Genomic DNA, 11,604 nt, shown 5'->3' with positions numbered 1-11,604 from the left:
CTTTTTTTGAAATCTTTGATCGACTACACATAACGCTTCGTCGCTTACAGGTCCTAGGTCTCTTCCTGTTTGTAAATCCAAGCAAATCTATCACGCTCAGACTTTTGAACATCTATTCACTGAGATCAGTGAATCACAGCTATGGCAGGGGACTCTACCGCACCATCTGCGGATCCTCAGCAAGATGTCTCTGACCGAGAACCGTTCTCGTCACTTGAGCTCTCAGAGCCAACAAATAAAGCCCTCGCAGATATGGGCTTCACTACAATGACCCCCGTACAAGCCAAAGCTATACCCCCTCTCCTCGCAGGAAAAGATGTCCTAGGCGCTGCACGTACAGGATCAGGAAAGACACTTGCATTTCTCATACCTGCGGTTGAGCTCCTGCATCGGATGAAGTTCAAACCTAGAAATGGTGTGCTCTGCGTTCACTTTATCCTATGAGGGAGCCGAATAATTCTTTGCGATAGGTACTGGAATTATCATCGTTTCTCCCACACGAGAATTGGCGTTGCAAATATTCGGGGTCGCAAAAGATCTCATGGCGCATCATTCACAGACTTTTGGCATTGTTATCGGTGGTGCAAATAGGAGGGCCGAGGCGGAGAAGTTGGAGAAAGGTGTTAATTTGATTGTTGCAACCCCTGGTCGGCTGCTGGATCACCTCGAGGTACGTCTTCAAAACCTCGCAGACATCATACTGATGTATTTATTGACTTTGTTTCTGTAGAACACAAAAGGGTTCGTTTTCCGAAATCTTAAAGCCTTAGTAATAGACGAGGCAGATCGAATATTGGAGATCGGTTTCGAGGAGGAAATGAAAAAGATAATAAAAATTCTTCCGAATGGTTCGGTCTTTTAACACCCTACCCCCTTTGCAGGGAACTGAATTGCAGCATAGATGAACGACAGTCCATGCTCTTCTCAGCCACTCAAACTACAAAAGTCCAAGACCTCGCGCGGATATCCCTTCGTCCTGGGCCTCTGCACGTCGATGTCGACAAAGAAGAGGCGACAAGCACCGTCTCAACACTTTCACAAGGATATGTTGTTTGCCCCTCTGACCGCCGTTTCCTCCTTCTCTTCACTTTTCTCAAAAAGAACTTGAAGAAAAAAATCATCGTGTTCTTCTCGAGCTGCAATTCCGTCAAATACCACGGCGAGTTGCTAAATTACATCGATGTGCCTGTGCTCGATTTACATGTATGGTCTAATCCATCTATATCTCCCCATCATAAGTTGATGCAGTATATCACAGGGCAAACAGAAACAACAAAAACGGACGAACACGTTCTTCGAGTTCATAAATGCCGAGTCTGGAATCTTACTATGCACGGATGTTGCAGCCCGCGGCCTCGATATTCCACGGGTAGACTGGATCGTCCAATTTGATCCCCCAGACGACCCGCGGGACTACATTCACCGTGTGGGTCGAACGGCGCGTGCTGGTAAAGTCGGGAAAAGCTTGATGTTTCTGCTAGAGAGTGAACTTGGCTTCTTACGGTACCTCAAGGAAGCAAAGGTTCCGTTGAATGAGTTTACGTTCCCCACGGACCGAGTTGCGAATGTGCAGAGTCAGGTAAGCGCTCATACGCTTTGCGATATGAATGAATTGATCATATCTGGATATAGCTGGAGAAGCTTCTGCAAAAAAACTACTTTTTGCACCAGTCGGCAAGGGATGGTTTCCGGTCGTATCTGCAAGCATATGCATCGTATTCGCTGAAGAAAATATTCGACATTAATGCATTGGACCTTGCAAAGGTGGGAAAGGCGTTCGGGTTCGCTGTTCCCCCACGCATAAATGTCAATATTGGTGGGGGGAAGCCTACTACTACTGGTAGCAAGCGGCGGAGAAATGAGGTGGATGCGGACGACGAGGAATGGGAGGACATGCCGCTTGGTGGTGGTGCTGAAAGCGGAGATGACGTTATGGAAGAGGAGGAGGAGTCCCAGCGGAACAAGCCGCGGAGGAAGGAGAAAGAACGGCGGGTCGAGACTTTGGGCAAGAAAGCAGTCGAAAAGGAGATGTATCGGAAAGGAAAGGAACGGAAGAGAGCGAAAGCGTCTGGACAGCAGTGGAGCGGGTGATTTTTTGGGGTTTTTGATGACACTGTTATGCCTACTGCTACTCCTGTTTTTTTATGCATTGGTGTGATATACTAGTAGCCATCGGGACGCAGCAGGTGCAAGTTGTTGCTGCGGGACCGGAAACCGGGAGCATCCATAAGCGCCCACATTGTGTAAAGGAGTACGTGTGTGCGCCTGCCCTAAACTGAACACCAGGCCTACGCCTGACAACTCCGGTCACACATTTGCTGCCAGCTCAAAATTTCTTCTTCAACCACTTCTATCACTCACTCAGTGATCTACCTCAAGTATAATGGCAACTTCGCAGGTCAGTCTTCTCATTTCGTGAAAAATTGTTCTGACGATGTCGGCTTGTCGCACTTTGCTTCCGTTGTTTCACTTACTATCCAAACACAATAGCACTATCTCTGGGCAGGTGGACACTTCTTACTCCTTCTCTCAGGGTTCCGTTATCTTCTAGCATGGATTATGTTTAAGAGCGTCTCGTCCTGGTGGTACAAGGGTGCGCAGCTCATTGCTCCACCTCCCAAAGGCTCATTCTTACCAACCCCTCTGCGATTCTTGCAGCTAGCTTCCTTGGCGCCCTAATGTCTTATTTCATTGTTTGCCAGTGAGTGCTTTCCGCGTGCCAACCAACGTGATGATCGTGTGTTGATGTGGATGCTGCGTGTTCAGAAAGGCGCTTGGGGTGAGTTTATGACGTAATACATGTACAGCGTGTTTTTCTAAGGCATGGCTGTAGACTCCCCAGCCGAACATGGCGTATGTCAGAAGGGCCCTCGCAGATGAGGTAGGTTTTTTGATTACCCTTTTTGACCTCCTGAGGATAACCGGTGGATACAGAACGTGCAATACTTTTTGTTGGCTATCTTCTGGTGGACTTCCAGGCCGGTCACCAGTGAGTTTTATCGTTGGAGTTAGCACAAGTGCTAATGAAGCGCAGTCGCATTGCTTCCTTACTTTGTGTTTTCCCTTTTCCACGGACTGACGTTCACTCGTACGACCTTTGATGCCTCAATTCTTACCTCCTGGTCCACCGCTCGCTGCTGGAGGACCACCTCAACCTCACCCCTTGGCGAAGAAACTCCACCTTTGGGTGAAAGGTAAGATCCTAAGTTCATTCAGTAAACCAACTTTGCGAGTGACACGTAATCCAGCTAACTACGATACTGCCATGCGTATCGTGGCCATCACCGAGCTCGTCATCTTCGCGCGTGTCCTCTTTGGCGCTCTTTTACTCCGCAACTCGCTCATGATGCCGCTGGTGTATGCCAACTTCCTCCATCAGCGTTACTTCCATTCGCAATTCACGCGTGATGCCATTACGCTTGCGGATAAACGTATTACGGATCTCTCAAACCACCCTTCGGTTCCACCAATGGTGGGTCAAGTGTGGGTGCGCGCGCGGGAGCTGGTTGTCAGGTGGGGCGGCAGTGCCGTCGTTGAGCCTGCTGCCGCCAGGAGGGATTGATGACGAGGACGTGAACGTGGATGAGAAACGTTGGATTTTTGGGAAAGGACATGTGGTAGCTCGCCGAGGCACTTTCCACTTACTACACATATGCAATGGCTCTCTATCATCTTTTTGTGCACTAACGTATAATGATAGATTATTATTGCTTGAAGGCTTCTGGCCAGGCTCCAATGACGTCGATGACCATTGCTCCACTGAATAAAAAGGGGTCTACGGCCAGAATCAATCTAATTGTAACTTGACCATCACGAGCTACTCATGGCGACGATTATTGCTGCGTTGACGAACTTTGGGCAGTCCTTGGCCGCTATCGGGATATCGTTGTTATATTCTGTGCTGGCTGTGTTCCAAGCCGTCTTTGCGCTTGTTCAAAGCACAATTGAGAGTATATTGAAGCTGGGACAGAGCATTACTACTCTGGTGCTGGAGTTGTTCCAGGGAGTGTTTGGGTTCGTGTTTGGTGGGTCATACTCCCTTGCAGTGACATTCTCAGCATGTAACTGATATACTTTTACTAGCAAACTTCGCATGCGATTTTGGTTGTTGGTGGAGCGTACTACTTATATACGCTCAGACAGCAGGGAAAGGGACCAAGGGTGCTGCAGAAGAGGCTTTGACCTGTCATAGAGCGCGTCGGTGATCGAAGAGAATCCCGGCCCTGTATATCATACGACTGCACTGCCACAATGGCCTTGCCCCAACCTGAACCGTTTCGACGGGACCACGAGCCTATGGCGATGATGTTGACAAAGTTCGAGCATTCCTTAGCTGCTATCGGGCTGTCGTTGCTTTATTCTGTGTTAGTTGTGTTCCAGGTCGTCTTCGCGCTTGTTCGAACTTACTTGAAAGTATACTGAAGCTGGAATATGGCACAATAAGTGGGTTACCGGGTTCATTGTGGTAATCACTTGGCTAAGACCGACTAAGATGAACTTCAGACGAAACCATCCATGAGTGAATGTCAAGGTCGAACTCGCAATAGATTTCTGTCCTGTGGTCAAGATGGACGTCTACGAGTTGAAGAACACAGTAGGATCACATAGGATTATATTAGTAGTCATTTGCCATCAAAAGACTAGTTTGCTGGCACCGGCTGAGATAACTGCACTGCCACTGTAACCAAACATGAGCAAAGTCTGAATATTGCTTTCTTGGAAGATTGAGAAGGCACGGACTCAGGCAGCGCGAGCAACGTCGACGACAACGGCAAGAAACTAAATCTGCAGCGACAGCGACTGCTGTCAGTGTCGTTCAATTGCTTCTCAATATAATTCATGTCTCGCATTCCTGTCCCGTCATCTCACTCACCGTCCGCTAACAGGAGTCTCCATCACGATCGTGCTCCTTCTCCAGTCCCACCAGCACCCAAATACTCTTCATCAACATCAATGTCCAACTTATCTGGTGTCTCACCGTCTGTTGCTGATACGCGGAGAAAGCAGTCCAAACGCGACGAGGTGAGCATTCTTTCCGCTTTTCGGCTTCCGGACGCGCGGGTTTGTTTACGGTACCCGTCGGTACGCTTTTCGTACACGTGTGCATGCTCCTTCAATGAGTTCCTCATCACCTCTTTACCAAGGGCGTGCTCACTCCGCGTCAAACACTATATCCCGTCGCCGCACGCCCGTCCGTGCTGTTTCAGTCGCTAACCCTCCTTCACAGGCCATCCGGAAGAAAATAGAATCGGAGCTTGCCCGAAAACGTACCATCTCGACAACGCATCATGCGGGTGGCCGTGGAAAACGTGCTGCAAAACCTGCTGTTGCGAAGGGCACGGTTGCTGCACTGAAGCCTACCCCTGCGCTCACTGTGCCTGATAGTATTACTGTCGCAGAGGCCAGTCAGCTATGCGCAGCAAAGCGGACGGATTGTGTCCTCGTCGTAGACGATGAAGAGGGACTCAGCGGTATTTTTACTGCTAAGGATCTGGCATACAGAGCACGTCGTTGACTGTTCTCCACTTGACGATCGGCCTTACCAGTTTACAGGTTACTGCTGATGGTCTTGACCCCCATACCACCCCGGTCAGTCAGATCATGACCCGGAACCCGATGGTCACCCGGGATACCACCAGCGCGACCGAGGCTCTCCAGCTCATGGTTCAACGTCATTTCCGTCACCTGGTATGATTTTACCTGATTCTCCGAACATAAACAAATATTAATACAAATGCTAGCCTGTTTGTAATGAGGAAGGCAATGTCGTTGGATTGCTTGACATCACCAAGGTCTTCCATGAAGCACTGAACAAGGTTGAGCGTTCCTCGTCTGCATCCGAGAAACTCTACACTGCTCTTGCGGGCGTGCAATCCGAGCTTGGCCCAGGAATGTCTTCTAACCCACAGGCTGCTGCTATGCTTGCTTATGTCGACGCTCTCCGCGAGAAAACCGCATTGCCAGATCTCACGACTGTCATGGACTCGCGGACGCAACCTGCAACTGTTACCCCCAAAAACGACTGTCCGTGAGGTGGCCAAGTTGATGAAGGAGCGTCGTGTCACTGCTGTTTGTGTCATGGAAAATACGCCAGGTGTCGGTGATTCCTACACCAAGATCGCCGGTATCTTCACAAGCAAGGACATTGTCCTGCGCGTCATCGCTGCGGGTCTGGATGCGGGCATATGTAGCGTTATCCGTGTAATGACCCCTCATCCTGACACTGCTCCTCCTACCATGAGCGTACACGACGCGCTCAAGAAGATGCATGGTAAGTGTTCTGGTGTTCTGGTGTTGCCCGTGCTGAAGGTGCCGCCAGATGGCCACTATTTGAACTTGCCTGTTGTCGAGAGCGACGGACGGTTGGTTGCCATCGTTGATGTTCTGAAGCTCACATACGCCACCCTGGAGCAGGTGGGTAAGATCTATTCGTAGGTTTGTATGTGCTAACTCGATCTTAGATGAATGCCATGAGCACGGAAAATCCTGGTGAATCTGTGGAAGCCGAAGGCGGACCAATGTGGGGCCGTTTCTTCGACTCTATTGGTGGTCACGATGATACCGAGTCTGTCGTCTCTGGTTCGCATGTCCCCACCGACGGCGTTTCTCTCTCTACGCATAACATCACCCGCCTTCAGCAGTCCCCGCACTCCGAAGTGCATCCGAACGACTCTGCCTCCGTGGTCGACGAGCACGAATCTGGACTCGAGGGCTACTCGCGAAAGCGCAAGGGTACAATTCCAGCCATCACAGGCGCGACTTCCAGTGTGCCAATAGACGATGGAACGTATGTCTTCAAATTCCGCACGCCAAGTGGGCGCACCCATCGGTTCCAGGCGCGACACGATAGTGTCGAGATGTTGCGCGAAATCGTGCAAGGCAAGCTTGCAACGGACCCGTTCTTCACCGAATTCGCAGGCTCACCCACCGAGCGGCCCGACCCTGAAGATTTCACGTTATCGTACACGGATGCGGATGGGGACACAGTGCTCATCACGAGCGACACGGATATCGCGGATGCGGTGAAGATCGCGCGGTCGGCGGGCTCGGATCGGGTTGTGCTATTCATCCAGGGCGGGAAGCACTGGATCGAGGCTGGCGCAGAGAAGAGTGAGGCGAAGGCCGCGGAGGTGAATGCAGCTGCGAAGGAGGAAGAGAAGGAAGTCGAGAAGGCAGAGGCTGTAACAATCCCCGAACCTGTTGTGACTCCCCCTGCAAAGGCATACATACCACCGCAGGAGGAGCTGGTGATGGGCATGCCGAAGGATTTGTTGCTCCCTGCGAGTATCGGTGCACTTGCTGTCGTGATCATCGCGGTGTTTACCATCTCGAGATTGGCACATGACTGAAGAGTCAAGTACGGAGAAGGTTTACTGTGTCTATCGATGCTTTTTTACCCTAAGGAACTCATTAGACTGTTCACTTCAGATCGTGATTTATATATACAGGATCGGACCTTGTCGTCAAACCTGCCTTTCACTCCTTTGCGTGTACGACTTGTTTATGAATTTATCACGAATTTTGCGAGCGAATTCACTTGCGCCTCGATATAAATATTGTAATGCCTATTCGTCCCTCTGTTTGCTGAAATAATAGATTTCATCTTGCTACAGACCATACATGGTCATACAACGAGTTGAAAGTAAATTCATTTCCACAAGGCAGACCGAGATATGAACGTGGTCTATCTAATTGGTCTCAATTTTCTTTTTACATTGATCCACTGTATCCACCAGTCGAAAGGGATGGAGGCAAAGCGTCAGATCCCTCTCCGCAAGTAATATTGATATCGCTTGTGAGCTCAAGTTCGATGGTGGAACCATTGACGAAGACATCCCAGTCTAGGTAACAATTTGAATGCCATGGCTGGCCATCAATAGTCACGCTCTGCGGCAGTTCGCTCTCATTAAGAAAAGGTCAAAAATACGCGGTTGAGCTGTGACAAACCTTGACGAAGACAGTTCCACCAATGCCACTCTGAGGGTTGCCCCTGAAATTATGGGCAATGATCGTCGTCGTGGTATTGAAAAGCGGGTTATAGAATGTGATTTTCGGGAAGTAGGGTGAAGCGAGAAGAAATTGGCGTGTTGCGGGAAGCGGGTACATGCCCGCGAGGTAGAAAACGGCGTAACTGGCCATGGCACCTGAGCAAGCATTAGACGACGTCCAATAAAACTTTTGCGAGACTTGCCGGAATCATCATTACCCGGAAGACCGCTGACCGTGGTGTTGTAAGACTCGGAAATTATCATCCGGGAACGTTGGGTACTGAGGCCTGGCCGATTGGCGTAGTGGTACATGAAAGGAATTTGCTGAGATGGCTCATCTGTAACGTCAAAGTAGTTCTGGATGCAATTCAATCTTCAAGCGTCATTTGTAGTTGAGGTGTTTACCTGGTCGATGATCAAGTTAAGTCGATTTATGAATGACTCGTTGCCTCCCTGCAACAAGATCAACTTGGCTGTGTCTTGAGGAACGTACTAGGGATAGTCTGTCAAGAAGGTAAGAGGTATATTCGTGATGTACACACTTGAGAATACTAGAGCAAGAAGCTGTTAGATAGAAATAATCATGGAGTCTAGTGAAGATACACACCACCATGGGGGATGACTCATAGAAACCATCGCGGTTTGTAGCATCAAGGTAACAGGTTGATTGGAGAGGATCATTTACACTGCAATGACGAGGGTCTGTGTAATTCCACTGCCCATCTGCGAAGCGAGGCTGGAAATTAGTGAGTCTTGTGCTGCGTTGACAATCTTACGAGTAAGTGACTTGCCTGCATCATACCCTTGATTGAGGAATTCCCGGGAAGTGTAACCATTTCATTCCAGACATTGAAGAAGTTTCCAGCTCGGGCTTGGTACTACAATCGCAAAAACTAATGTTCTCGTTTCACATACATGGAGAATGGCAAACCTTGGCTACATCATCCGTTTTGTTGAGAATTCTTGCAACTTGCGAGATGGAAAAGTCACCGAATGAATACTATCAAAGTAAGCGAGAATGAGGCCGCAGATTGAACACGCTCCTACCTCTAGTGTACGTGAGACTTGCTTGGTGGCGGTACCTCCCGAGCCATAAATGTCGGAAGGGATGAAGTCTGGAAGGATGATCGTAATCAGGTACACGATGAATATTGATTTACTAACTGTATTGTTTCCAGACAGTTGTCTGTCTTCCTTGGAGATTCCAGTTGGGTGATTGTTCTTCCGCATCAGCAAGAAGGGCAGTGTACAGATCATCAGCTGAGACATTCAGAGCGCTAGCATGTTCATAAAATCTATGATAGCAGTCAGTGAATATACAAGCACTGGGTTCTATGATCATTGACTTGACAAAGAACTCTCCGAGAATAGGGTCGCCGTCTGTGGCCATAATTCAAAGGCGAACCATGCAAACTAGTTCGAGAACTTACTGCTTCCACCTTGGATGAATTGCTGAACAGTAGCGCCGCGGCACTCAGGCAACCAACCTATTATGGATGAGTTGCATGCATTATTTCACAATACGGTTATCTACCTTCATGCTGTTGAATGTTGATCATTCCGCGAACGATGCGGGCGAACACCTCCGGGTCATGAAGCGACATTAGAGGATACAGGGTACGGTAAGTATCCCACTGTGCTCGAGACGTTAATAATATGTTACCAACGCCATCAAATGATACCAACATTGCAGTAAAAGGAATCATAATAAGGCTCGGTGGAACTCCAGTTGGGGTTTTCGCCAGTGTCTACCAATCAGAGTCAACGATTCTGTGCTCGCAAAAGGGAACATAGCTTACAATCAGCGGGAGAAATGTGCGTCCTGTAAAGCTAAAGGACCGTGCAACTCGGGTACATTGGGACATTCCAAGCACTTACTGATGAGTAGAATAGTTCAGTAATTTCGTTGTCCACGCCTTGAGTATCGACTTGGATTCGGGATAGGAGTTCGTTCCACGTTCCTCGAGCTGTTGCGACGGTTTCATCGAAGTCGAAGTCCGGGATCTCTGACTCGGCATTGGCGCAGGCCTGGTCGGAGGAAATGAATGAAACACCGACACGTGCGAGGATGGTCGTATGAATCGAATTCGAAGAGGGCGGAAAAGTCAGCAGAGCACCCATTTCGGACACGAAGCCTGCAAGCCATGCATTTTAAGATACCAAGAGGAAGGGTCAAGTAGATACCAGAGTACAATTGGATGAGCTGTGTGCTATTCTGCTCAGGGGCATTATCCATCCAAACCCCGTATTCAGTGGGAGCCTCAAAGTCATACCCGTCGCCTTTGAAATCTACACAAGTGTAGACACTGTATCTTTTAGGACCGAACGATGAAGCAAACCTAGCTCCTCCTAAAAGTGACGATGAGGTGGGATATCAGGGAGCATTGAGAGATGTTACCTGTGACGCGCCCAGTAGTAGTGTTAACGTTAACAACGGGTTCTGTGTTGCTGATCAGGCCGTCATTGGTGATGTCCACAACAATACGGGGTTCACGTGACGAAGGCGGAAATGTATAACGGTGAAGTGCAGTACGACGTGAAGCAGTCAACTCCACCTGCACTCCAGTAGACTGCGAGGGCTAAATCGACGGCACAGTGTAGTAATTTCGTCACATACAAGATTCGTTGCGAAGTAACCAGGTGAACCAGCATCGTCGGGAGAACCTGTAAATTATGTTATATTTAGCATACAACCACTATTCTATGTAGGTGTAGTTGGTTACCATCAGGGAGGACTTTCCGTAACGTCTTTCTGACAAACATGGACGTGTTGCAGGATGAGAATGACCCGCATTCAGGCAGAGGCCAGAGCTTAAAGTTGGATAGCGACGTGCCCTTCAGGAAATATTAGCTTGTAAGTACAGTACTTTGCAGCACCTATGACACGCACACCACCAGTCCCTGAATCGTGCAGCTGCGAAAAGCCGGTAACATTGAAATTTACATTGGCATCGTAACCCGCTTGCTGTAAGATGTCCGAAACTTAAGGCGTCATGAAGACTAAACATTGGATAACCTTACATTTCCTGGAGAATCAGTGTCGAGTCCAACTTTCACCATTCCATGCGGAAGAGTGGCACCTACGCAAAAATCAGCAGAAGTCAAAGATGCACCATAGAAGCAAACCGGGGAAGACATGTCCTCCATTGGTTGTGCCAATGAAAACATTGACGTAGCTTGCAGAGTCCAAGTCTGTGATAGTTGTGTTTCCTGGCAAAGTTGTCGCTGTGTCTGTCTGGGAGCGAACAGTTAATTTCGGACGCGAATGGGTAGCCAATCGCATGGGTGGATGGGCACTTGAACCAGCTAGCAAAAAAAGCGCAGAGAGCAGCACTAGCCAACACGCCATGGTGGTGAAGATTCGGCGCAGGTGAGAGAACTCAGATTAAATCGACTGGCATTACAACGAGACATATTCCCACATCTAGTATCAGATTTCGCTAGAGGTTTTTAGCGAAGAGACCTTGTGGTCCCGAGTAGGGTGATTGATGAAAACGATCATGTGCGTACTGCATGTGCAGCAATTAAGCTTTAAAGCGAATAAAAACTGAGTTCCAGCAAGGATATCGCGTCCATTAAGCATGCTGAGGACTGTATCTCTTGCGCATCTCAGCAA

The 11,604-nt window shown here is 48.9% G+C and overlaps 5 protein-coding genes across 5 annotated transcripts; 4 read left to right on the top strand and 1 right to left on the bottom strand.

The window, feature by feature from the left end:
* Positions 1-54: 54 nt before the first annotated feature.
* Positions 55-2,232, top strand: DFJ58DRAFT_508107 (P-loop containing nucleoside triphosphate hydrolase protein). Its single transcript, XM_041380746.1, has 6 exons — positions 55-415; positions 471-670; positions 731-848; positions 902-1,203; positions 1,259-1,579; positions 1,633-2,232. Exons 1-6 carry the CDS (start codon positions 142-144, stop codon positions 2,089-2,091), a joined length of 1,674 nt encoding a protein of 557 aa, XP_041241082.1. The 5' UTR covers positions 55-141; the 3' UTR covers positions 2,092-2,232.
* A 151-nt stretch (positions 2,233-2,383) lies between these two features.
* DFJ58DRAFT_907128 (uncharacterized protein) lies at positions 2,384-3,562 on the top strand (the record flags this gene model as incomplete). Its single annotated transcript, XM_041395042.1, has 8 exons — positions 2,384-2,398; positions 2,491-2,593; positions 2,659-2,693; positions 2,834-2,881; positions 2,935-2,989; positions 3,035-3,088; positions 3,144-3,194; positions 3,249-3,562. 8 exons carry the CDS (start codon positions 2,384-2,386, stop codon positions 3,560-3,562), a joined length of 675 nt encoding a protein of 224 aa, XP_041241081.1.
* Positions 3,563-3,823: 261 nt separating this feature from the next.
* Positions 3,824-4,205, top strand: DFJ58DRAFT_730824 (uncharacterized protein; the record flags this gene model as incomplete). Its single annotated transcript, XM_041385953.1, has 2 exons — positions 3,824-4,025; positions 4,084-4,205. The coding sequence occupies 2 exons, from the start codon at positions 3,824-3,826 to the stop codon at positions 4,203-4,205; spliced, it is 324 nt and encodes a 107-aa protein (XP_041241080.1).
* A 528-nt stretch (positions 4,206-4,733) lies between these two features.
* Positions 4,734-7,632, top strand: DFJ58DRAFT_800802 (CBS-domain-containing protein). Its single transcript, XM_041390836.1, has 7 exons — positions 4,734-5,022; positions 5,228-5,503; positions 5,554-5,688; positions 5,742-6,005; positions 6,034-6,271; positions 6,320-6,414; positions 6,462-7,632. The coding sequence occupies exons 1-7, from the start codon at positions 4,840-4,842 to the stop codon at positions 7,347-7,349; spliced, it is 2,079 nt and encodes a 692-aa protein (XP_041241079.1). The 5' UTR covers positions 4,734-4,839; the 3' UTR covers positions 7,350-7,632.
* Position 7,633: 1 nt separating this feature from the next.
* DFJ58DRAFT_800799 (glycoside hydrolase family 92 protein) lies at positions 7,634-11,557 on the bottom strand. Its single transcript, XM_041390835.1, has 23 exons — positions 11,115-11,557; positions 11,010-11,068; positions 10,879-10,953; positions 10,712-10,823; positions 10,606-10,652; positions 10,387-10,558; positions 10,173-10,337; positions 9,867-10,123; positions 9,788-9,818; positions 9,675-9,736; positions 9,523-9,622; positions 9,419-9,475; positions 9,335-9,368; positions 9,153-9,283; positions 9,036-9,103; positions 8,920-8,988; positions 8,780-8,866; positions 8,596-8,724; positions 8,531-8,539; positions 8,394-8,480; positions 8,192-8,345; positions 7,948-8,144; positions 7,634-7,887 (listed from the first exon to the last, which is right to left on the bottom strand). Exons 1-23 carry the CDS (start codon positions 11,335-11,337, stop codon positions 7,711-7,713), a joined length of 2,502 nt encoding a protein of 833 aa, XP_041241078.1. The 5' UTR covers positions 11,338-11,557; the 3' UTR covers positions 7,634-7,710.
* Between the last annotated feature and the right edge of the window lie 47 nt (positions 11,558-11,604).

Source organism: Suillus subalutaceus, assembly GCF_016647625.1.
Source record: "Suillus subalutaceus strain FC151 chromosome Unknown DFJ58scaffold_95, whole genome shotgun sequence".
Lineage (NCBI taxonomy): Eukaryota > Fungi > Basidiomycota > Agaricomycetes > Boletales > Suillaceae > Suillus > Suillus subalutaceus.
Note: the sequence above shows the minus strand (reverse complement) of the source record. Positions and strands in the feature narration are given on the sequence as shown.